This window comes from Athene noctua, chromosome 22, assembly GCF_965140245.1.
Source record: "Athene noctua chromosome 22, bAthNoc1.hap1.1, whole genome shotgun sequence".
In the NCBI taxonomy this organism is placed as follows: Eukaryota; Metazoa; Chordata; class Aves; order Strigiformes; family Strigidae; genus Athene; species Athene noctua.
Genome location: NC_134058.1, coordinates 7,181,719 through 7,204,474, shown reverse-complemented (window position 1 = coordinate 7,204,474; position 22,756 = coordinate 7,181,719). Strand labels below are relative to the sequence as shown.

At 42.8% G+C, this 22,756-nt stretch overlaps 1 protein-coding gene across 2 annotated transcripts in view; it reads right to left on the bottom strand.

Moving 5' to 3' along the window:
* The window catches only part of CAPZB (capping actin protein of muscle Z-line subunit beta), a 61,630-nt gene extending 39,814 nt beyond the window's left edge, over positions 1–21,816 (bottom strand). For both annotated transcript variants that reach the window (XM_074924924.1, XM_074924925.1), the window contains exons 1-2: positions 21,683–21,816; positions 5,249–5,338 (exon numbers count right to left, since the gene is read on the bottom strand). In XM_074924924.1, coding sequence (XP_074781025.1) covers positions 5,249–5,338; positions 21,683–21,685 — 93 coding nt within the window. In that variant the 5' untranslated portion in view covers positions 21,686–21,816. The remainder of the gene's footprint in view (positions 1–5,248; positions 5,339–21,682) is intronic.
* Between the last annotated feature and the right edge of the window lie 940 nt (positions 21,817–22,756).

Below are 22,756 nucleotides of genomic sequence, written 5' to 3'. Positions count from 1 at the left end.
TTGGAAATATCCAGGAACAATTAAGGGATACGCAGCGGCATGCTCTCTCCAGCAATGTTTCTACAGCCTAGCTTTTCCCCCTATCTTTAAAAGAGGTTAGATAGGTTTCTAACTGGCATTCAAGCTCAGCAAGCGATCCCCACACACACACTCCTTTAGAAAGATATTAAACCAGACATTTTAAGGGTCTCTTAACACCAACAGTGCAGTGGCAGGAGCCTGGAAGAAAAAAAAGGCAAAGTTTAGGCTTAAAAAGAAAAAAATGAACATGAAGCCAGAAGTGAAATTCACTTTTACAATCTCATGCAAGTAAGTGAGGTTGCTAGCTTTAAGCCAAGCACCACATTAACAATATACATAAATTAACTGCTATCTCCAATTACCATCAAGATATCCAGGGGTAATCTTTTCTAGCTGGAAAAGCTCCTGCTTACAGCCACTCACTAAATGGAAAACTGGCTCTCAACAACCAGAAATTTATTCAGCGAGCCAGAGCCCCTTTCTTTAGCCAATAATCCTTGCATTAAAAACCCAACTGGCTGCTGGTGGCTTAGAGCCTATCACACAAGTCAACAAGTCCAGGAAGAACAGCAGGTCAAAAACTCAGCTTTGAGAGCACAAGGCTGTCAATGCACTTCTGCTTCCACTATTTTCTTTTAAAATTTTCACTGGGTCTGATTTTTTTTTTTTTTTAAACATCTTCCACCCTCACTGGATGTTCAACTGACCATCTGCATTCAATTATTTTATCTTTCTCCTCAATACTACATACTGCTTAGGCTCTTGGACACAAAACACAAAAAGCTCCAGTCACATTCTCGTGTTCTTTATGGCCTGTGCAGAAGACCAAGCAATGCAGTTTTCCTGGGGATAAATTCTCTAGCTTCATATATCTTCAGTTACTAAAGGCATGCAAGCAGATCTGGGACTTGCCTGGAGGCACACTAGCTACATGAAGCAAGGTCCTGAATATTGTTCAAATATTTCAAAATTGTAAGTTTATACATTTTTAAATTCATCACTCTGGGACCTTCTAAAAAGTAACACATTCTACTAAAAATACTTAAGCATTCTCCTGTGATGAGAAAGCAAAGATGATCACCTCCCAGATCTTTAATTGCAAACAGAACCTTGAAAAATAACCAGCAAAGTTACTGCTGTTATCTATAAAGAACTCTAGCTTTAATTCTTCCATGGCAGCATAACTTGATTCTGCACTTTAAGAAAGCTTTTGGCAATAACTTGAGTATTATTTGAATATCAGTCTTACTGGGAAAAGAGAGGAAGAAAGTTGTGGCTGTGAGCAAACCCCACTCTCTTGGCGAGTCTGCTTGTCCATTTTGTGAGCCAGTTTTGCAAGGATGATTCTCCATCCCACTTTATGCCAGCCATCTGATTTTTCTGAGTCAGCTGGATTTTTCATCTAATTTATATTATATACACACAGGCAAACATCCAAATTAAACACTCAGCAGGAAACTCATACTTACAAAAAGAACCTGCTAACTTTTACCAAGATCGAGAGCACATCAACTTCCATACTCAAGTCAAAGCCACCAAGTCAGTCCTCTCACAGACCCCTTACTTGCTGCACATGGCCCACAAGTACAGTAAATCCAATTTCTACCTTTCCCTGAGATGCAACCCTCTAAGGCACATCAGTGAAGCTGTCTTGCAAAAAAAAAAACAAAAACAAAAAGCAAAAAAAACAAAACAAAAAACCCCCCACAAAACCAAAAGGATTCTGGAGACTGTGACCCCAGCTATCTCTCATCTACCCTGTAACATGTGCTTCCAAGGTGTCCTAGGAAAAGATCCTCCACAGCAGCACTACCTGAAGCCGATGCCTTCTCTGGGGTTTCTCACAGCTGAAAGTACACGAGGACTAACACCGTACAGCTTATCTTAAGAGAAAGGAAACAAGAGGACAATTCTCTCAGAATATTATCCTTTCATCAAGTGATGAGAATAGATGGGAGTCACAACTGACTTCTGTGAGAACGACAGTATATCACCAGCAGCAATTTCTGGTCAATGAGAGGCTACAAGTGCTATCACTTGGCGTATCGCCATGACAAATCCATTTAAGAGCAGTGTAATCACCTTTAGTGCTCGTCTTATGGGAACTGCTTTACAGTTCAGACTTGGCTGACAGACAGATGCTCCAAGGCCTCAGTCACCCCAGTTTCCATAGATGTACATGGAAAATTATTACAACTAATTTACAGTTGTCCTCAGAAGGTATGTGCCCATGCTAAACTCTTTTGTAGAGATCCAGAAGTCCTCCTGTACATTCTGACAGCCTCCAAGTACTCTATTTACAAATAATGACTAATTGAATTCCAACCAGAGCATTCCATGCCAAGGCACATTACCAGCACCACGCACAGCTTCTTTCAGGCAGGATTTCTGGAGTCCTATGATTGACAAGGTCTCTAATGAACCCTAATTGAAGACCTGGCAGTCTGAGAAACACCACAACAGATGTGGTAAAAGGGCAAGTCGCAAACTGTTTTCCTAATGAATGAAAAGTGTCTGGTCTGATGAGGGCCAGTGACCCAAAAATTCTCTTCTTCCACCCACCCTTTTACTTCATGTTCGAGTTTGGACCCTTTCCCTCATCAGCCCAACACTTGGGGGCACTAATGTACAGTCTTGAATATATTCCACATACTCATATTGGCACCAAAATGCTTTTTTATTAAAAAGTAGCAGCAGAGCATGACTTTGACAGATAAGAGGGACCTCAGGGAGGGAACTCAGTGCGGTTATCCTCCCCAGCAGGAAGTAGATGTTAGTTTCTCACAACAGTAGTTTTGGGAAAACTTTTTTACAAAGACTTTTCTAAGTCATCTTCATCTCCTTTCAACTGATCTTAAGCAAGTATCAACACAGTAGCTACACTCATCACTCTGGAGATCAATTCCTACAAAAAGACTATAGCAAGCTGTGCTGCAAGCAGATTTCAAGTAGTAATGTATGCCTCATACCAAAAAAAAGGATGCGGGCCTCTGCTTCACATCTACTCCAGCATGGCAGTGTAATGAAGCAGGAAAACCAAGCACAAAGGAAGCAGAAGTCAGGGTGCCATCTTTTATAATTCTATTACAAATTTAATGAACCTGCTCATGCTCGTCATGCATTTGGAGTCTGACCTTTTACTTCAAGGAGGTTATTGTCTGGTAACAGTACAGGAAACAGACTAAAAACGTCAGCTGTAAAGGTTTGATGAAACTTGCCAGAAAAGGTCAAAAAACTATTTGCTTGAGTCTGGCTTATGATGTTTTTGGAACTATTACAGGTGGCAACGCATATGCTGCTCTTGTCTAACTGGAGTGTAGGCTTCAGTCTTGCAGAGGTCAGGCTGAGAGTGGCTGCTGGAGAGGTCTACAGATATGTCAACAATAAAGAAATCATGCTGGATTTAACAAATTATTTCATCGCTGCCCCAGAGAAGAGACTGCAATGGCTGGTGTGGGAATCACACAGACCCTCCTAACAAGCATCAGTCAAACTGGTCTGTTTCATGTTACACTTTCAATATGAAAAGAAGCCCAGTGAGCGTGTTGCTGATGGAAAGCATGTAGAGCACTAATGAGCACCATCCAAAAGTAATTCCAACATTTAGAGGTAACCAGCAATTTTCTGAGTCATTAAAAAAAAAACCTCATACCAATTATACAGTCAAGCTTACCATAGCTCGCCAAACAACTCATTGCTCTGAATGGTCCTTGGAGCTGCTCAAACCCTGATATCCCTTCAGTCCTCCAAATTTCATCAGAAAACCAACCATGTCACACTAGATCATATCAATGATTTAGTTGTTCTGTGTCCTACCTCCAGCAACAGCCACAAAAATGATGCTTTAGGTTGCCAAGAGTTTTGGTGGCACAGATGTAGCCAATTACTAAATGGTTTCAAGAAAGAGAAATAATCCCTTTCCGCAGGGAATAATTTCTTTCCTGACCCACAAAACCTTCTTACCTGTACCCTGGCTTATGTAACTAAAAGCAGTATTTAAATAAGAGTTTGATAAATTCAAGTCAGCCACAGCTTTTTGACCATGGGACTCCTCCCAAGTTTACTAACAGCAGCTTCAGTACCACTTAGGAACAGACCTCCTCATCTGGACTTTACCTGGCGAGCAGCTGCTCTTCTGCACACAAAGATGACAAACAGCTTGGACACAATTTAATTGAGGCACTAGTTCAAATCACTGCTATGTGCAGAACCATCATGGTTTTAGGGTTTCTTGGACAAGGTTTGTCAGCATCATGGATAAAATTCAGACCTGCCACAGAAAAGGGATGTAGTTCCCACTACAGATAAGAGCAAAGGCTTAATTCAAAAGCCTAACCACCCTTTCCAGCCTCAATGTACTCTGCCTGCAAAAATTCAGAAGCTTAGGTCAGAAATAAGCCATATATTTAGACTGGACAATAGAAACAAGTTTTCCCAGCCAACCATATAGTAGGTTCTATATAGATTAAATCCATATTTCAATAATACTTTAAATTACTCCAGGGGTGACTGTGCCACACGCTGTTTTAAGGGACAGCTGACACTATCTAGCCTCTTACAGCTCAACTGTGCATCACAGGATGGGCAACTAGTAATGAGCATACACATCCTTCTTAAGTTAGTTTTCTTCACTAGCAGTTTATAGAAGGAAAACAAATGTTTCAGGGACAACCGGAAAACAGGTACAAGGCACAAGATGGTTGGCCAGGTGTTGGGGTTTTCTGGGATACTCACCAGACTGCAGAATACCTGATAGAGCATAAATGATAAATAGATTTGGGTGTTCTCCAGAACCCCAGTGTTTTCACATATTCTGTCTCAGTAACATCTTCAAAGCATGTGCCACAGCACATCCATGGCACAAGTTCTGTGTCAAACTACCAACAAGCAGGTGGTTTATCAGGAGACAATACACACACTGCTCCCAAATTATTTTAACTAAACAGCAGCCTCCAAACTGGCAATGACTTCATCAAGAAAGCTGCTAATGACCCTTCATCCAAAAGTGAGTCCATGCCTACACAGTGGTACATGTTGGCCTGCCCAAAATAAACGTGTAGATTCCTGACATTGTTTGGACAATTGCTGTATTATTCAACCTTGCCAAAAGACAAAGAGAAAAACAAATCACCACACCTCTGAGATGCTTCAGAAAATGTTCTTACATACCAGATCTTCATTACACCCAGGGCTCAGTCATTACTTGATCAGAACATCCAATACTCACCAAGTCAATGAGGTCACTGAGATTCTTCTCTATCTGCTGCGGAGGCAGACGCCTCATCAAATCCAAGGCACAATCCAGCTGCTGGTCACTCTGCAGGAACAAGAACATCCCTCTGTCACAATTCATACAGGTAATACCTCCCATCCACACACATGAACTGCAGTGCTTGCTGATGCTTGCACAAACTGCAGTGCTTGCTCCTCTGGTACAAGAGATACAGTTCCTAGTTCTAAGCAGCAGCCGCATGCTCTGCATTAATACAAACAGATTTCAATGAAGTTCAGTATCATTTTATCACAGATACTGACTTTGTATTGAAAAAAGTGTTCTAGACTATGGATTTATAAGAAGAGCACAGCTTCATGCTGCTAATTAACCACCGTGTTGCTGACAAACTAGAGTGCAGTCCTTACCTCACCAAAAACTGTTTCCAGTGTTTGTGCAAATGTTTAATGCATTGTTTTTCCAGGCTATCTCAATAATAATCTGGGTTAGGGAACTGAAAGTTCCTTCTCCCAAAGTAGTTTTAACACTTCCTCATTTGTATTGTGCCATTCAGCTTGAGCTAAGTAGTATCCAAGACAAATTCTGTCCCAACACAGAGTTTCCTCTCACTCCTTCAGCTTTATCAAAAAAACCAGAATGAAATATGCACACAAGTGTATGCTGCTACAAAACACACACCAAAAGCTGCTTGTACGTCAGAAATCAGGGAGTTTAGTTATTCTGAGCAATCACAGCAACATACTCCAAAGGGGTTATTACAGCGGGTCTCACATCCAATTCTGATAAAAAAAACCCTTAAACTTCACTTTAGAGTCAGTAAATGTGCAACAGACATTACCACAGACACTTGATGAGCTGAACCATGTTCTTGACATAACCTTTAGATCCCCTTCTCCCCAACAGATATAAACAGACACTTTCCTGCAAGCCTAACAGTACCCAAAAATCTGCATGAGTTACTTCGATCAGCAGGTCACCAGGCAGCTGAAGCACCACCAGTTTGTTTTCACTGCTTCTTCCCCTCCCTTTTTTCTTTGCGATTTCTAGCCACCCATATACAACAAGCTTAGCTTTAATTTCTCCCTCCTGTGTACTGCCAAGCCCCAGAAGTTTTATTTAAGAAAGGCTTCAAAACTAAAGCGGTTATATTATCACATTATTGAAGTAGCAGCCCCAGGTCAGGGAGAAACAGGAAGCAAAGTTTCCTGCAATTAAGCTATACCCTAGCAATGAGGAAAGGAGGGAGCTCTAGACATTAATTATGAAAGCTGTTCTTAAAAGGTACTACCCATTCACTATCAAAAGATAAATATTTTACAGCCAGCAAGTCAGACAACCTGGTCTGGGAAGATTATGTATTTATTTCTCATCCAGTTCAGGTCGCAGGACATCATCTTTGCAAAATATTCCAGCTCTATAGACAGTTAGGCATCAACTCCTGCATATCTGCAATAATCTCCTGAAGATATGAGCCTTCAGCCTGAAAAGCAGGATGCACTGACACCAAAACCAGAAGTTTATGACAGTCGCCTGTTGTCATCAAAGGAGGACGCATTCAAGCAACATACATAACCCCCACACACACTCTTTAAATAGTTGGATAACATGACAAGCAAATCCTTGGCTGAAATGAGTCTGGAATGAAGTTATTTATCTTGGAAAGCAACCCCAAATCGATGACTGAACCGAGTATTGTTGTACAAAAGTGACAGCCAAGATTTTCAAAACTTTTTACTTACCTTTATTAAACATTCAAGCAAAGGGAAAACTATTCACTTTTTTGCTACTAACCTTTCAGTCCCCAGAGAAAGATACTATTTAGAGGGCCTATGCCTGTCCAGCTCCAGCAGCCAAGCTCAGGCAGGGGATCTTTCTTACCAAGTATTGTCTTTACCTCCCGCTATCTCTTATGTCCAGAAAAGAAAGCTGGCACATGGTCACAAGGTCACGCTCCTCACTTTCGGATCGTGGGAACACTTACGGAAGTGCTCCATCCTCCTCTGCCAGCTGGAATTGTTTAATAGACAAAAAAGTCTAGGGAAACATGATGTTAAGACCCACCACTAAATCTGCAACCCCACAGTTAAGTGCTTTGCAGTGCGACAATTTTGAAATAAACTACACGGAATTAAAGAGTATCTGCATTTGCAGCATTTTGTGGATTAACCAAAAGAACTTGGACTGACCATTTTAATAACAACATATTCAATAACAGCTGTAAAAAGACACAAGCAAGACTATTTAAGGCAGAGATTATTAAAGGGGTTCAGACATGGCTAGCATACATGAATGCGTGCAACAAGAAAACAAAAATATCCAAGCACATACTAACAGTATATTTTTCTGGTATCAAAGAGGTAAAAACAAGGTTGAACAGCAGGACTCTTCGGTTTTCTTGCAGAGCATTTAAATAATTAAACAGCTTGCCAGCAGATCTCTTAAAGCACCAAAATAAAGGCAGGTTCTGCTGTGGTTATACAGTCATTTTAATCCATCATAAATCCATGCTGGCACAGTCAAAAAGGCAACACAAAGCACACAGGTTAGAGAGCAAAGTGGTACCTTGTGGTATTGGATACATTTGAGAGGTCCTATTTCAGAATTGAACAGGTAACTCTACCAGTATCTTTTGCTTCTGGTTCTTTAAGCACTGTAGGTGAAGGGAGGTTTTAAAAAAACAGGTCTGTGGTCAAACACATCCTTTGGTTCCAGACCTCTGCCCCAGCTGAAGTATATCAAGTAGCTGTAGGTACTTAGATACGAAGAGATAGGAACCACACCCAAGTTACCAAAACCATCAGCACACAGTTCCCCAATTTTATAGAAGAGTGAACACTCCCAGGGATGTACTACTACTGCAGTTCTGAGAGTGGCACATTATTTATTAGTGGCACTTAAAAATTCCACAGATACTTCACACAACTTGTGTTCCTTGGGAACTCGGGATATATGTCACCTACCTCACCTATAGCTGACCCAGCCTACTTAACTTCACCTGTTCTGGATTTCCACTTGCTTAATTCTCTTGTAAAATTGCATACTGAAGACACGGTTTCTTAACAGACCTCCAGACAAAACATTTCTTCAGAGTTCTTGCCTTTAGACAGGGTGAGGCTTATAAACCCCTGCTCACTGAGAAGGTGATTAGACAGCCTGTCTCCTAGTCTGGGCTGCTCTCGAAGCCAAGCTCTTTGAGGTTGCAGGACTTAATGAGCTTAGTGTTTACTTGATATGAGGCCGTTTTCCACCATTCCTCTGTTTCATCCAGCACAGAGCTCCTGTGGAGGAGCAAGGAATTCAGACAGAAATTCTAAATGAAGTTTTATTATAGCTCGAGTCACTGAAGAAGGATTTAGAGATCACAGGAGTCTCAAAGACTGAAAATATTAGCTTAGATGAAAGTTCCTTAATAAGTTTCCTCTGAAGATGTTTGGCTATCTAGAATCTCTACTTAAGCAACTGCTATAGCCTTCCCATGGTACTACCACAGGGAAAAATGTTATGAATATGTCTATAGGCGTGGTTATGTTTGTTTAGCTTCCTTTGCCCACATGAGCTCCTCAGTTTCTCTGCTGTACTGAGCTCATTTCCAAAAGAAAACTCCTCTCAGAACAGCCACATGTCTCTGGTTATCTAGGCACTCTGTGCTGAGGCTCACATAAAAACAAATAGTGCTGGAAAAAAAAAAACAGTTGTATAAATGTGTAGCTGCACAGAGGCACGGCTGTATACTTTAATTCCATTCCTACTGTAAGCAACATTGTTTAAAGGCTGAGTATGGGTAGATGTCATCCAAAGCAGAAAACAAAAAAATCCAGGAAGTTATTATAGATACGCAAGTTGCAAAAATTAAAACAGGCAAAACACTGAACTTCCTTTTGACTCCCATTTGTCATGTTCCCTAAACCACAGAGCTCCTTAGGATGAGGGGACAGGGTGCAGGAATAGCTGGCAGTTGTTATTGGTCCCCTGGCCAAGATACTGTACGCTGACATCAGGCAACAGGAGCTGACCCAAGATTATGCAAACCTGCAAGTAAAATACTTCTTATGCAGCCGTTACAGTTCAGGGTACCCAAAGATGCTCTGCCAAACCAAGGTGATAAACCACACCACATTTGCGTTATATTTTGCACAGAACTGTCACCTGATAAATGAGGTTATTATAAGCCAGGATATACGCCTGAAGCTTTTCAAACATCGGTGTCACCGGCAGAACCAGTAAGGCTTCACAGAAGCTATGCTTGTTTTCTCTTTTCAACAGACACTAGCAATCTGAAGAGTTACTACCGACAAGTATTTTGCACTTTTAAAGTTATATCTTTACATATGCGTTTCACTATACACACTCACAGAAATTCACAGGCTCTGTTCAGAAGTTTTGATAACTCTCCACTGCTAGTTACCTAAGACTTAACCTATACTCTCAGCTTTAAGAGGGTTTACACAAACCTGCAACTCCACCCGTTTCAAAGACTAAGCCATTCCACTTGAAAGGAGGTAAAATATTTCATTGAAAGTTCCCAGTCGTACAGTCAGCAGGAATGCACTTCTATTTATCGCAAAGACTTGCAGATTTAATTCCGTGGTCTTCATAGCTTTGTTCTGATAGCTCCTGCTCATTTGTCTATTTTATTGCCAAGCATAAACAGAGTTAGACAGTTTCTTCAAAAAGAAAACCAGGCTGGTTCACTTCTATATCCAATTTCTATATTAACACTACTCTGAGCTGGCTCCTGAACCAAGAGAAACCAGCTGAGGTAGTTCAGTGCTACTGCAGTGGCAGCTTCCTCATACTTTAACCTTTTCTGAGAAATAAGCCACTTGGGCCACCAAATCTTTCTCATCAGCAAAACCAAATGTAACACTTTACTCAAGGCATGATTGTGCTACATATGCCTGTTCCCATCTGTGATGCCAGCTGAGAAGGAGGGGGTGACCTAAAAATTACTTCAGTAGTTAGGATTAAAGTAAAAGCCACACACATGTAGTAAGAGCATTCATTATCTGGCCTGTGCTGCCCATGTTTGGCCCTGAAATGTCACAGATGTTAGGACCCAGAAGCTGAGTTATAACAGATAAAACAAAGGTCTTTGAGCTGCTTCGTGCACAAGTTTTGCTCAAGACTGGAACCTGAAAAGTTATCCAGATTTAAAGTACAAGCTGACATCTCCATTTTCAGAGAACAGAAATAAGAAGATAAAAACCTGAAGGGACAGCAAAAATGGAACATTTGCTCAACTTACACAATTTGAAGCAATCACTTTGGTCACTGGTCAGTTTACAAGCAAAATAGCTCCGTAAATTAATCCAGGGCCAGAAGTACACAACCAGCAAATTACTTTTTTTTCTCCTTCCTTTTATGTTGCAGACATACCCCAGATTGTAAATCATATTATTTCCTGTCAGTTCTCCCAAGAGGAATGTCTGACTAATGTTTCAGCTTTGTGGTACTAAAACACTAAATTTTTTTAATTGAAGCAGATACACAGCTTCCTCTCCTGCTTGTCATTTTAATCCTTGCCAGCTTCCAGAGCTCAAAAGGCAGAAGACTCCCTTTTCAAATTGCACAATAGGATAGTATTACTGCTACAAGCCTTAGCGAAGGGTTGAATTATTGTAAACCCTGTGTAATAAAAAGTTCAGTAGTATGTTAAGTCATAGGATTCCCTTCTCAGCTGTCAGCATTTGCTTTTTAGGATATTAGATGAGAAGGTGAATAGCCCCGTACGATCTATGAATCCCAGGCAAGTTCTGCACTCGTGACGTTTCCATCAGCTGCACATATTCATTGCAATCTGGTTTTCTACATTATTTTTCCCTTGACTATTAACCCTCTTCTGGCAGACCCTATCTAAAGCCACTTCTAATGTACCTATAAATCACAGCTTCCTGACAGCAAGGTGCACTAGTGGGAGAAACAGCAATAGCATATTTAAGAAACAATCAAACTTAATAAAACCTGAAGCTACACTATGCTGTGGATAGTCATAAAAGAACAGGCCAAAGATTATTAAAAGAACATGACACCAATGCAGACTACATTCTCCTTCTCTTGACCTACCTCCAGTTTTGTCTTCTCTGGTTAGGATGTGAACCAGTGGCTTTTATTACCTCAGACACTTATGACCATGCTGTAACTTTAATAACATCTTTAGCTCAATTTGCTGCGGTCACATTACTGCTGTGGTCAACACCAAACACACGGACTAACTGCTTATTCCATGAATTACAAGTGAGAAGGACTCAAAATTAAAATAAAAGCAAGAAGTGATGGATCAGAAGATTTTAGCAGAAGCTGCTGCAGTCTCTCTCCCACAGCTCCCCTGTAACCGGTACTTACAGAGCAATCGTGCAAGTCACATCAGTTTTTGAGTTAGCAACTCCTTCTCAGAGATGTTCTCCTGCAGAACATTATTTCCTTTCATTCTTCTTTGCTCTAACTTTTAAAATAATTGAGCATGCTATGGAGAAGCAGTTCTAGTCCCAGTTAATGACTGGAAGCACCTTCATGGCTTGTTTTCTAAAGTCTAGGTGTCATACACACTGACAAACACATCTGCGTGCTTGGCAAAAAATGAAAGGTCTACTCTAAATCTCAAAAACATTGACCAGCTTTTGTTCTACACTGATCCAGAAATTTAATACATGGTAACTTCAGAAAGGCAAGTGCTCACTGCTTAAAGAAGAGGGATCTCTTCTTTAAAGAGGTCCTACAGGAAAAAAAGTAACTTACACGTCTGCTCCAAAGACTCACACGGGGGGAGAGCAAATGAAGCAGCTTAAGTTTCATTGCCACCAGCACACCGATGACACTGGATACTTCTCACCATTTCAGGCTGACAGCACAACTACGGCAAGTCCTAAACAGATTAAAGGAATGGCAATGGTCTTCCAGGAACAACTACCAAAGAGATCTCCTCCATTCAAGTCCAGTGAGCACCTCAAAGCTTGCAACTAGTGTTTTGCTAAATCCTTGTTTGTTGTTTCACCTTCAGACGGGTGCTTTCAAACATCCTTTCAATCGTATGTTGTATTTGACTTCATCATTCTTACATCCAAATCACCTAAGAGTGTGGTTCACTGTTCATGGGACATTACCCAACATCCTAGCTCAACTCTACAAGTCAATCATAATACACTGAAGGCATTTCCATCCGTTAATTTCCAAACAAACCAGAGCTGCTTGTATTCCTTATTAAGAAGCTCAATCTCATGGAACAACTATTTGTCAAGATGTTTTACATCCATCGAGAAAAAACCAACAACCCCTGATAGTCTGGAGCAGGCCGTTTGACTGTAATTCACTATTTGCTCTAGAAGTAAGAAATCAGCATCTCCTAGAGCATGTTTTGCAGCTACTTTGCACTCCTCATCACTGTTTTTCAGCTAGATGCATAGCAGTTCCTGTTAGCACATCTACAAAGGTATACAGTACACAGCGAAAAAAATTAACATTCGCTTGGCACCTCCTTCCCAGCAAGGATGTATGTCAAGATGGTAGAAATTTGCATCTACTTTCAAAACTAATTTAGCATCTATCACTTTAGTTTACACAAAGACCAATGCAAGTCTCTGTCACCTGCCCAGTGAAGAGAGCCACACGTAATAACGAAGAGCAGGATGGACCAGCAACAGGCTTTCTGGGAACAGCCTACTCTATACCTTGACCTTTTGCCATCATCACTAATGATTTCTGCACCAGCGTTTGTCTTCTGGGTAACAGAAACAATGTTTTATTTATTAAACTTGTCACTGAACATGACAATGTAATTTACTTGCTTTCATCTGGTGCCAAGAATTCCTGTGAAGCATAAAAGTTTGCAAAAAGTCATTTCCCAGCAAATCATGGCATCAAGTGAACATGCAATCTATTAGCCCCACATGAAAGAGTAAAACAGGGACAGCAGTAAAATAGCTACATAGAAAAGTTGCACAGATTGCAAAAAGGCATCGCTAACTTTTAATAAATGGGATTAAAGACACTGAAGTTAATTGGCAAATGTGGTCAGCTCTCCAATCAACATTAAGAAATTTAATTAGACTCGTGTTACTGCACAACAGGGTGGGTTTTTTCCCATTTTAAGTCTGGATTTAACACAAAATAACATTTTCTTTGTTAGATTAAACTAGATAGGAAACCTTAGCTAAACAAAATTTTAAAAACCTGTTACAGCACAGCACTGAGATACAAGAACTTGTCCTGATTTTGCAAACACTCCATAAGGAAGCCTGTAATGTCTGCCTAATAGTTTCACTACCAGAACAGATGTTGGCTTGAGCACAAATATTCATGTACCCCTAAAAGACAGACACCCAGACGCAGACAGCTTTGCTGACAGTGTGACCCTTCAGTATTACCTTAATGCATCAAGTAACTTCAGATGCCTCTTGGTATTTCCTCGTGACTCAGTTCAGCACTACCCTGCAACCATTGTCTGTAGGTTCACAAATACTCTCGCACACACTAAGGCAGTGTGCAGGCAAGTCTTGCTTTCTAAAAACTGTGAAGTTCCCTCCTAACCACCTTCCTTCACCCACCGGCTCACTCACACGAACTCACACCAGACAGAAGATGCTGCCCATGCAACAGAAATCATTCACAGGGTCTTCTTCCTGACTTTGTCAACCCTTTTGTAAAACATCCCACGCAACTTAACCTCCGTGAGATCCTTTTGTATAGCTTTTAGCTTCGTCTGCAGATACATCCCAAACTACTGATTAATACTCTCTTATCTCCACCCTCCCACTTCATTACTTCGTTTGTTGTCTGTAAACCTACTACTAACTGGCTAACTGGATTAGTTCAGTCTTTGAAATAAGCTAATACAGTAGGTCTCTGTTGGTTCATAAGTCTGATGACCTGTTTTTCATAGTCACATTGTCTTCTTGCCTTCCATTCAAATATTACTGAGGAAGCGCCCAGATCAGTCTCTAGAGAAGGACTGATTAACTTTTACAAGGGTCAACTTTTTTTTTTTTAAACTGAAACCATAATTACTACAAACACAGCAGCTCCTGAGATTCAACACTGCCATTTGTTATCCTGAACATCCACAAACGTATCGTTTGCGATCCTTTCTTTTAATCCTGTTAATGCTTGATCATCTTTTCAAAATGCTCTTTTATTCTATGCACTGCTTGCTTCATGTTCAAATCAGTCTGGTCACAGAAGTATCAGAAGAGGAACTGCTCAATGGAAATGGAGAACTTTTTTCTTTCAGAAACAGTCAAGTTTGGCAAGTTAGTCCTGGCCTGACAGATCCAGGTTGTACTTCCAGCCAACTACAACCTAGATTTTTTTTAATATGAGAAGTTATTTACATCAAAAACATTTGAAAAAAGCACATTATTATAGCAGCAGGGAGGCATATACTCTATTACCAAGGTGACAACAAACACTGACACGCTTACTGAAAGCATAACTACCACAAACATTCAACCTCACAAACTCAGTGTAATGCTTTAGGCCACCCTGTCTGTAGAGCCCCGGGTAAGCTGCCACCACGCTGACAGCTGCCCGGTTTAACACACAAACTCAGCACTTTCCAGCGTCCTGAAGTCTAGTACCCAGGGTTGTAAATTCACGAGATAACTCTGGCAAGTAATCGGATGCCTGGCACGGCAGAGAGGAGAGACAGAGAGGTTATCTAATTAGCCCTCATCCCTGAATGTTCTCCGGTTGCCTAAAAGGTCATAAAAGTAGGTTAATATGCCTTTCGCTTGTGTCTAGCAAGATGTACCTTGCTGACTACATTGCAAAGCTTGCAAGACAGTTCAGTTTTGTCCCAGGATTTCAGTGCTAAGGATTTCAAGTTTTAAACTAGGAAGCTAATGGTGCATACATATAGGTCAAAAGAATATCACCTCTCGACCTAACATGATATTCATGCTTCACGGAATTCCTTCCCTTGCTGTAATTCCCTGACTTGCTTATTCTTTCAGTCTTTTTATGCCTTCCTTGCTGCTTCTGAACATGCCTGATCCACCCTCAAGTCAAACCTGCAGACAGACAGTGTGTGATCTAACAATACATACAGGTTCCACAAAACTTGTAATAAATGTAAGTAATAAGAGACAGTTTCTGCAGGAGCAAGGCTTCACATAACACACACATACCAGTTTCAATCCATGCCAGATTTCTTCTTGAATTTAATACAAAGTTAATACTTATTCCATTTGGCCAGTTTTCACCTTACCAAGCTCTGAAATAGCTCTGCCAGTCCTGTCATCTACACAAAAGCTGTATTTGACCATCCACTGGAGCACTGTCAATACTGAGCCAAGATCATGCCTGTTCTTAGTTTCACACCCAAAATTCTCAGTGATGACCCCTAAATTTGCACAGCGACAGGACTCGGTGGATAAATACAGCTATTAACTGCTGCAGTCAGCAGAATGCAGCTGATATTTTACCTCATTCCTCCATTTCATGGTTCGCTCTCCTCCTCTGAATTAACTCACCAAAAGACCCATCTCTTGTTTCTTGAGCCAGTCTCAAATTGCCAGCACAGGCTATCAGCCAGGCACCAATCACCTTTGCTAGCAGCAAGCTTTTTTTAAATCCTGATATTTACCAAAGCAAAAATAACTGAGGAAAGCAGGTAACAGGACATCACTTTCAAACTCAGCAGTTTGTCTAATGGAAAAGACATAAAGTGTCACCTGAAGAAATACAAACAAAATTCCCTGAGAGAATAAAGCGTATTTTATTTATGGTGGCTTTGATTGGTAGCTTAAGGCCACCACTAAGCTTATGTCTTCAATGCAGTCTCAACCCTTTTTCCTTCCGCACAAAATCCTCTTACTTAAGCACTGTTTTCAGTCTTGTTTCAGCTGATGCTGCTAAAATTGTTAGATCCTGGATTCTGCTTTCACCCTGGCTGGTAACCCTCCCACTTTGCAACAAGGACATGATTGAAATTCCAAGTCAACGCACTCAGCTCCACTTTCTGTGGCAAAAAGACATGGAGGACATCCTCCATGGCTCAGGGAAACAGCACCAGCAAGGACATGCTCTGCAGCATGGCTGCAAACACTTTAAGTAATGTCCCATGGGTTTAAACTGAGAGTCAGGACTCCAAAGCCAACCCTGCGCTGAAAAATAACACAGGCTAGTAACGCTTAGTTTGCACACAGCAGGAATAAAGTAGGTAATTTATGAGAAGAGCAGCCAGATAAGTCAAGTGCATTGAAAATACATCTTGTAATTCTTCAGAGCAACTTGGAAGCGACAGCACAAAGAGCATGAGCTCAAAACACGCTGCAGGCTTTGCTTCTAAACCCTAGAAGAGGAAGGTAGGGCAAAAGAACAGCACCAGGTATACAATAAAATTAAACTTACTGGTTGATGTCAAGGCTCAGGCCACCACTCTAAGAAACACAGCACAAGATGTTATCTAATGCAACTAAAGTAATTCTGAATAGAAGCCTATTTTGGGCACAAGAAATAGATCCCGTTTTCGATTCCTCACTCAAAACTTCATTGTATCTAAAAACCCAGAAAAAGGACAGGTTTGCCACTGCATTTGGCGTTACCCAGACAGCACCTGTTCTGGAAAATTACAACATTTTAATTAGGAAACAAACAAAGCACCTTCCTCAAGTACACTGCATTTTCTTCCTGTAATAAATCCTCCCAGCTCAAGTAACAGGGAAACATCTTTAAAATTTGCCTAACCAGCATTCACCCTCGTGCCCCATGAAGGAAGTTTCAAAAGCAAATACCCCATCTACCACACAGGCTCAAACTTCCCAAGACAATCTGTTTGGAAGCATCCCCCCCCCCCCCCCCATCCTGCTCTAGGACCCAAGACCACCTAAGTGAATTTTGGCTACTCCCTCAGGTCCAGGGGACAGGAATCCCACATCAATCAGCTCAGGTAAGGCACAACAGTTTCATATTCTCCAAACGCATTTTGCAGGTTTCAGTTACAGTTCTTAGCCAGGTATCCACTCACAGTATTCAGTCAATTCTCACCTTAATGTCAACAGGAACACCTCATTCATGGCCTACTAAGTGCTTAAGAAGGCATTACACAAAGATGAAGGGAAAAAAAAAAAATGAAGTTTATACTCCAGCTTAAAGTGGCCACACTTCCATTGCACGGGCCTGAATTCTTGATCTTTATGTTCAAGTTAGAGAACCTTTTTAATTAACACAACCTATCAGCAAACAAGCCTTGGATTAAAGCCCAGCTAGAGAGAGCAGGAAGCTTGGGAAAGATGTATTAACTGCTCCTTCAGACCACATCGGTTTCATCCATAAAAGAAAACTAAATTTGAAGTTCCCTATTTTAAAGTGAGATTTTTTTTATCTCACCCTTCCTGGAAATGGCAAAGAATTAGGAAGAATGGAAGCATACACATGCTTTGGACCTCGTCTGTTAAGGAGAGACACAAATATTTGGTTGAGGCTTTTTAAACCCTTCAGGACTCCTAGCATAAATCAATGGGAAAGCAGGAAACCATAATGCACAGTGACTGCCTAAGAATATGAATAAAACCAGAAGACCAACATCCCTTTGAGCATCTTATACTTCTGCAGTCATGTCTTCTGGAAAAAAATAAAACATTAAGCATCCCATTATATTAAAATAGGGTAAAAAAAGGACTTGGTAGAGACCTAAACTCCAGCTTATACTGCCTGTGCAGGCACCTTCCAGAATTTCACACTTCTCCAGTAAAATTGCCAGCTCTTCAGCAGACACTGAAACATATTCACTTTTATTTCAACTTGAGGTGGCACTACTACAACGTGTACCAGCTCAAGGGGGGGAAAAAACCAAAAACCAAAACACTTCTCTCCAATTAGCAGAGTAAAGAGCCATTTGGACTTGACCAAACACCCCTCCAAAGGGCAGGCAGGAGAATGAACACCGGCACCAGCACTCCCCATCCATGTCTTCAGAAGTATCCACCTGCCAAACTGGACGAGTCCGCAGCACCGGGGAGTGCTCTGGGAACATGTGCAACCCCCGAGTTAATCAGCTATCCTTCACACATGAAAGTCAACTGACGGAAAGCATAGCTGACAACTGCAGAAGTCGAAATCGAATAGGGCAGCAATCTCTCGTTCCCAAAGAGAGTGATTTCTCTACTCAACTACAGTAATAAGGACTAAAAACAGCAATTCAAGAGTTGAACTGCACTTTAATTTTGTTTTACTCCCAGATGTTCAACTGGTAAGATATCAGCATATATATTTACCATACGAGGAAATCCTGTTTGAACAACTCCAGCTTGCAAATGTTTTCCCTTCACTAAAACCACAAGATTAAGCATCGCTGCAATGGCACTATTCCCTATCCCAATGATATCCTCTAACTTGATTATTTTGGGAATTTGCCTTTTAAGATAACATTTGGCTAAGCTCATATACTTGGCTAATAAAATGTGGACTCTATAAAACAGCTTAAGTCAGTATTTCTCAGAAGGCACAAGGTGCAAAGGACTTTCTGTGGACACTGAAAACCTACCCTGAGCTCTGGGGCTGTATGGTAGGGTTTCCAAAGCGACACAACCAGTTTAGAAGAGACAGGCTCGCTGTTCAAGCAGCTGGAAAAGCACTACCTGCAGTCTTTCAGTTTTACAAATCCTTTAATATAGTTTTGGTAGCAGCTGCACAAAACCAAGTTATTTATCAAGTGGCAACATGCTTGCCCAAGACAAACTGCCCCTACCTTGAAAATATTAGTTACTCTGAACAGCACACGAGGTTTATGTATTGAGTGTCAGTGTCGCATCACGCACCCTTGGCTGCGCCTCGGTACTTTTTAGCTGCCTCACAAATTCTAAACGGATGATGTGCAGCCAGCACTACACAAGGCAGTTTGAATTTATGGCTGATTAAATTTAAAGTTTTGCTAAAATTGTCTGCTTTTTTTCCTGAAGAGTTGCATAGCAGTAGAAATACTTGCTAAAATGATCAGGACCGTTTATGTAACCTGGAAAAGAAGATTTTTATTTTTACAAAGAGTAACTGGATTCCATCCATTCATAACCCACAATTCCAGAAATCTCAGCAGATCCACTCTCCCAAGTCCTTCTTTGCCCTGAACAGAGCATTCTGTTTATTTTTAGCACAAGAGACAGCATCCATCCAGGCAGTTTTCAAGCTTCATGTGTTGCCCGGCCCTATTTCACCAAGCACCTGACTGAAATGCGGACACACTTCTGAATTTTCACATAAGCTCACCCAGAGCAACGCAGACTGGAGGTGGTGCAGAAGAGACAAAGGTTCCCACCCCTCTGCTCTACACAGATATTGGTAACACCATGGTACCAAGAAGGCGTTTGACCTAATATCCTGTACGATACCAGCTTCTCAGCTGTCATGAAACTTGCTGTTGCCTCCAATGAAAAGGCCATTCCAGCATTTCAGTGCTCCATTTCAGTATTGTGTCTTCATACCCACTAAAATGAAAAATCCTGGGAGTCCTCTAGACACTGGGTTTGCACTTAAATTGAAACTGGATGCTGCAGCTGCACTATCTGCATAATGCTCAGGTAATTCTAAGAGTCAGTCTGCAAACAAGATCAGAGATTTATCTTGTACGCTCCTACTGGACCTAGACAAACCATGCTTAAGTTGACACATTCTTTGAGTAAGTCTTCAGATGCATACACAGCCACCACAATCTACGAATAACAGAGCGGCTGCCGCAGGTTCATCCCTGAAGTCCACCCAACATCAGAGACTAGCACATAGTGTTGGAAGTTCTGACCACATTTCTCATATGTCCATGACTAAACACACACACAAAAAAAAAATCAGAAGACAGCATAAACTTCTTACACTCAGGAAATTTCTAAAGGAATTGTGCTCTACCTCCTCCAAATGACTGATACAGTTACATTTAAACCCTGACTGCATTCTTCTCAGAGCATGCTTTCACGTCCCCTTAAAAGAAGGCAGTATCACCACTGTTATTTTACATGAAGCCTACTTGTTTTCCTCGAATTCTTCTCCTGTGAGGGTTTTTGCCATGGTAGAAGTCAGGCTAGTTTGTTGGAATCCCAGTTTCAAATTCTACAGTCAGGTCTCACGCATAAAGATTTCAGTATCTTAAAATAAGACTTGAAATAAGATGTTCCATCATATCACCCCTCACACTCAGAAGTCAGGTACAGCATCTCATTTGCTCCAACAAGACAGAGGAGAACCTTGATCTTAATTATTCTTCACCTTTCATCAGAAACTAAAGGTATTTATCCTGCAAAATACAGGTGGCAGGATCACTATGATCTTCAGCTCTGAAGAAAAAACATAAGGCGCTGCCTCTGAAATTCTTGAGTCGAAGGCAAGTAGTAAAGGATTGCACTTGCTTGCTTAACCAGCCTTTATATTGCTATATAGCCAGGTACTGGGCTGTTCTTTTTAAAATCTAAATACATTTGAACATTCTTAAATTATGTTGGAAAACCTGAATCACAAACTCCCAAACGGTATAAAGTATCTCAGTGATTCCACCACTGGGGTCACACCACCTTAAACAGGCTCCACAAAAGCACACGTCCACGCAGGCAGAGCTGGGAGCACACCAGGGCCTGGGTCAGTTCCCCTTCTTATTGTTGCATTTATTTAGAGCTGATGTAATCTACCCCCTCTACACAGGGTGCCAAAATGAAATTGAAAGGTTGTGACCTGGGCTAATCCATTCAGCAAACACACAGCAAGATGAAGATTATTTTACACGACTGAAGAAACTAGAGGTTCACCTCTGAAAAACGGAAAGTTCTCATCCACGCAGAAGAGCAGCACCCACCACTGCAACGTTACCTGCGCTGACTGCGCTGGGTTTTCCTGTATTTTGCAGATTCCATTAGATCTTAGTACACCTTACCGAGCAAGCCCAGCTTCCAGAGGAGACGCCAGACCCTGGGTTTGGGGTCTGTGAACCGCAGCAACAGCAAATTGGGCCCCATCACTCCTAAAAGCTGCCGCTGCTGCATTCGTTCACTCGCTCCGTTTCCAGCTACATCGAGCGGTAACATTCACCGTCCAAAGCGGAAGCATTCCCTCTGTAAACACCCCCCCAGGTATCAGGCCCAGAAACCTGGAAGTAACCGGACAGCAGAGCAGCCGGACGGGCCTGGACGCCCCCGCCGCCCGCCCCCGGGCCCTGCGGAGCCCCGGGCAGAGCCCCCGCCGCCGCCCCCGTGGCTCCCAACGCCAGGCCAGGCCACCCCTCCCTCTCCTCTAACAGCACCGGCTGGGGCTCTCCCTCACCGCTAACTCGGGGACACCAGGCGAGGCCCACCCGCCCCGCCGCCCGGGGAAGGGGAGGGGGGGGCGGGGGGTGGCGGAGGAGCCGCCGGGGCGCGGCACCGGGGGGGATGGGAAGGGGCAGCGCCGGCGGGCGGAGGGAGGGAGTGGTGCGGAGAGAGGGAGCGGGCAGCGGCGAGGGGCCGCCCCCTTCGCCCTTACCATGGCGGCTCGGCGGGGCTGCGCTGGGCGGTAGCAACGGCGGCGGCGCCTCCCGGTCCCGTCCGGTCTCCCTCCGAGACAGGCCGCGGCCCTTCCACTTCCGCCGTTGCCTAGTGAACATCCGGGTCAGCGCCGCGCCGCCCCGCCCCCTCGCCGCCGCCCCGCCAATCACCGCGCGGCTCGCCGGCCATCGCCAAGTATGGAGCGCGGCGCGCGAACGGGGCGGGGAGGGGCAGGGGGGCGGGGCGAGGCGGACCACGCCTCCCGCCCCGCGGCGAGCGGCGGGACCCCGTCAGGGAGCAGCCCCGCGGGCGTGAGGGCGGCCAATCAGAGAGCTGGTGGGCGGAGCGAGGGGCGGGGTCGGCGGGAGGGCGCGCCGGCGGCTCAGCCCTCGTGGCGGGCGGCCCCGGGGCTCGGCGCGTCCGTCCTGGGGACCCCCCTCAAACACTTAAACGGGCCTCGGGGTCAATGGAAGGGCAGCACGGGACAGGTAATTAGCACGGAAACCGCCAGCCGGAACGTTGTGGCAACCCCATCAGGGCTGAAAACGGGACTGTACAGTGGTAACGGATAGTGCATCATCGCTGGAGTTGCCTGGAGCACAGCTGGTCCAGCTCTGATGTGACAAAGAAAACTAATCAGCCTCTGGCTGCTTAAGACCAGGGTTAATTAATTTGAAAAGCAAGTGTTCAGCCTTCTCTGGAAGCTTAGCCTTTGATTCAGCCAAGCGTGTAGGTACCTGCTGGAAGCTAAGCAGATGCTTACCTATTCTGATGTCTTCAGGGCTCAGGCAGCTGCAATACGGATCTCCGAGTGCGAGATGGAAATCAGCAAATCGGGGTGTATGCGCAAATAAAACATTTCTACTTTTCTCAAACTGTCCTAGAAAACAACCATTTTCTTTCCCTAATGCACTAATTTCAGTGATCTCAGGTAAAATTGATCCCGATTCCAGACTCTAGACGTGTACTTCTCCATAGCGACCTGAGAATCTCAGAGCTGCAACACTCAGTTATCCCAGGAAAGCATTATGGGACAAAATATATTCTGCAAAATTAATTACGTGACAATGCT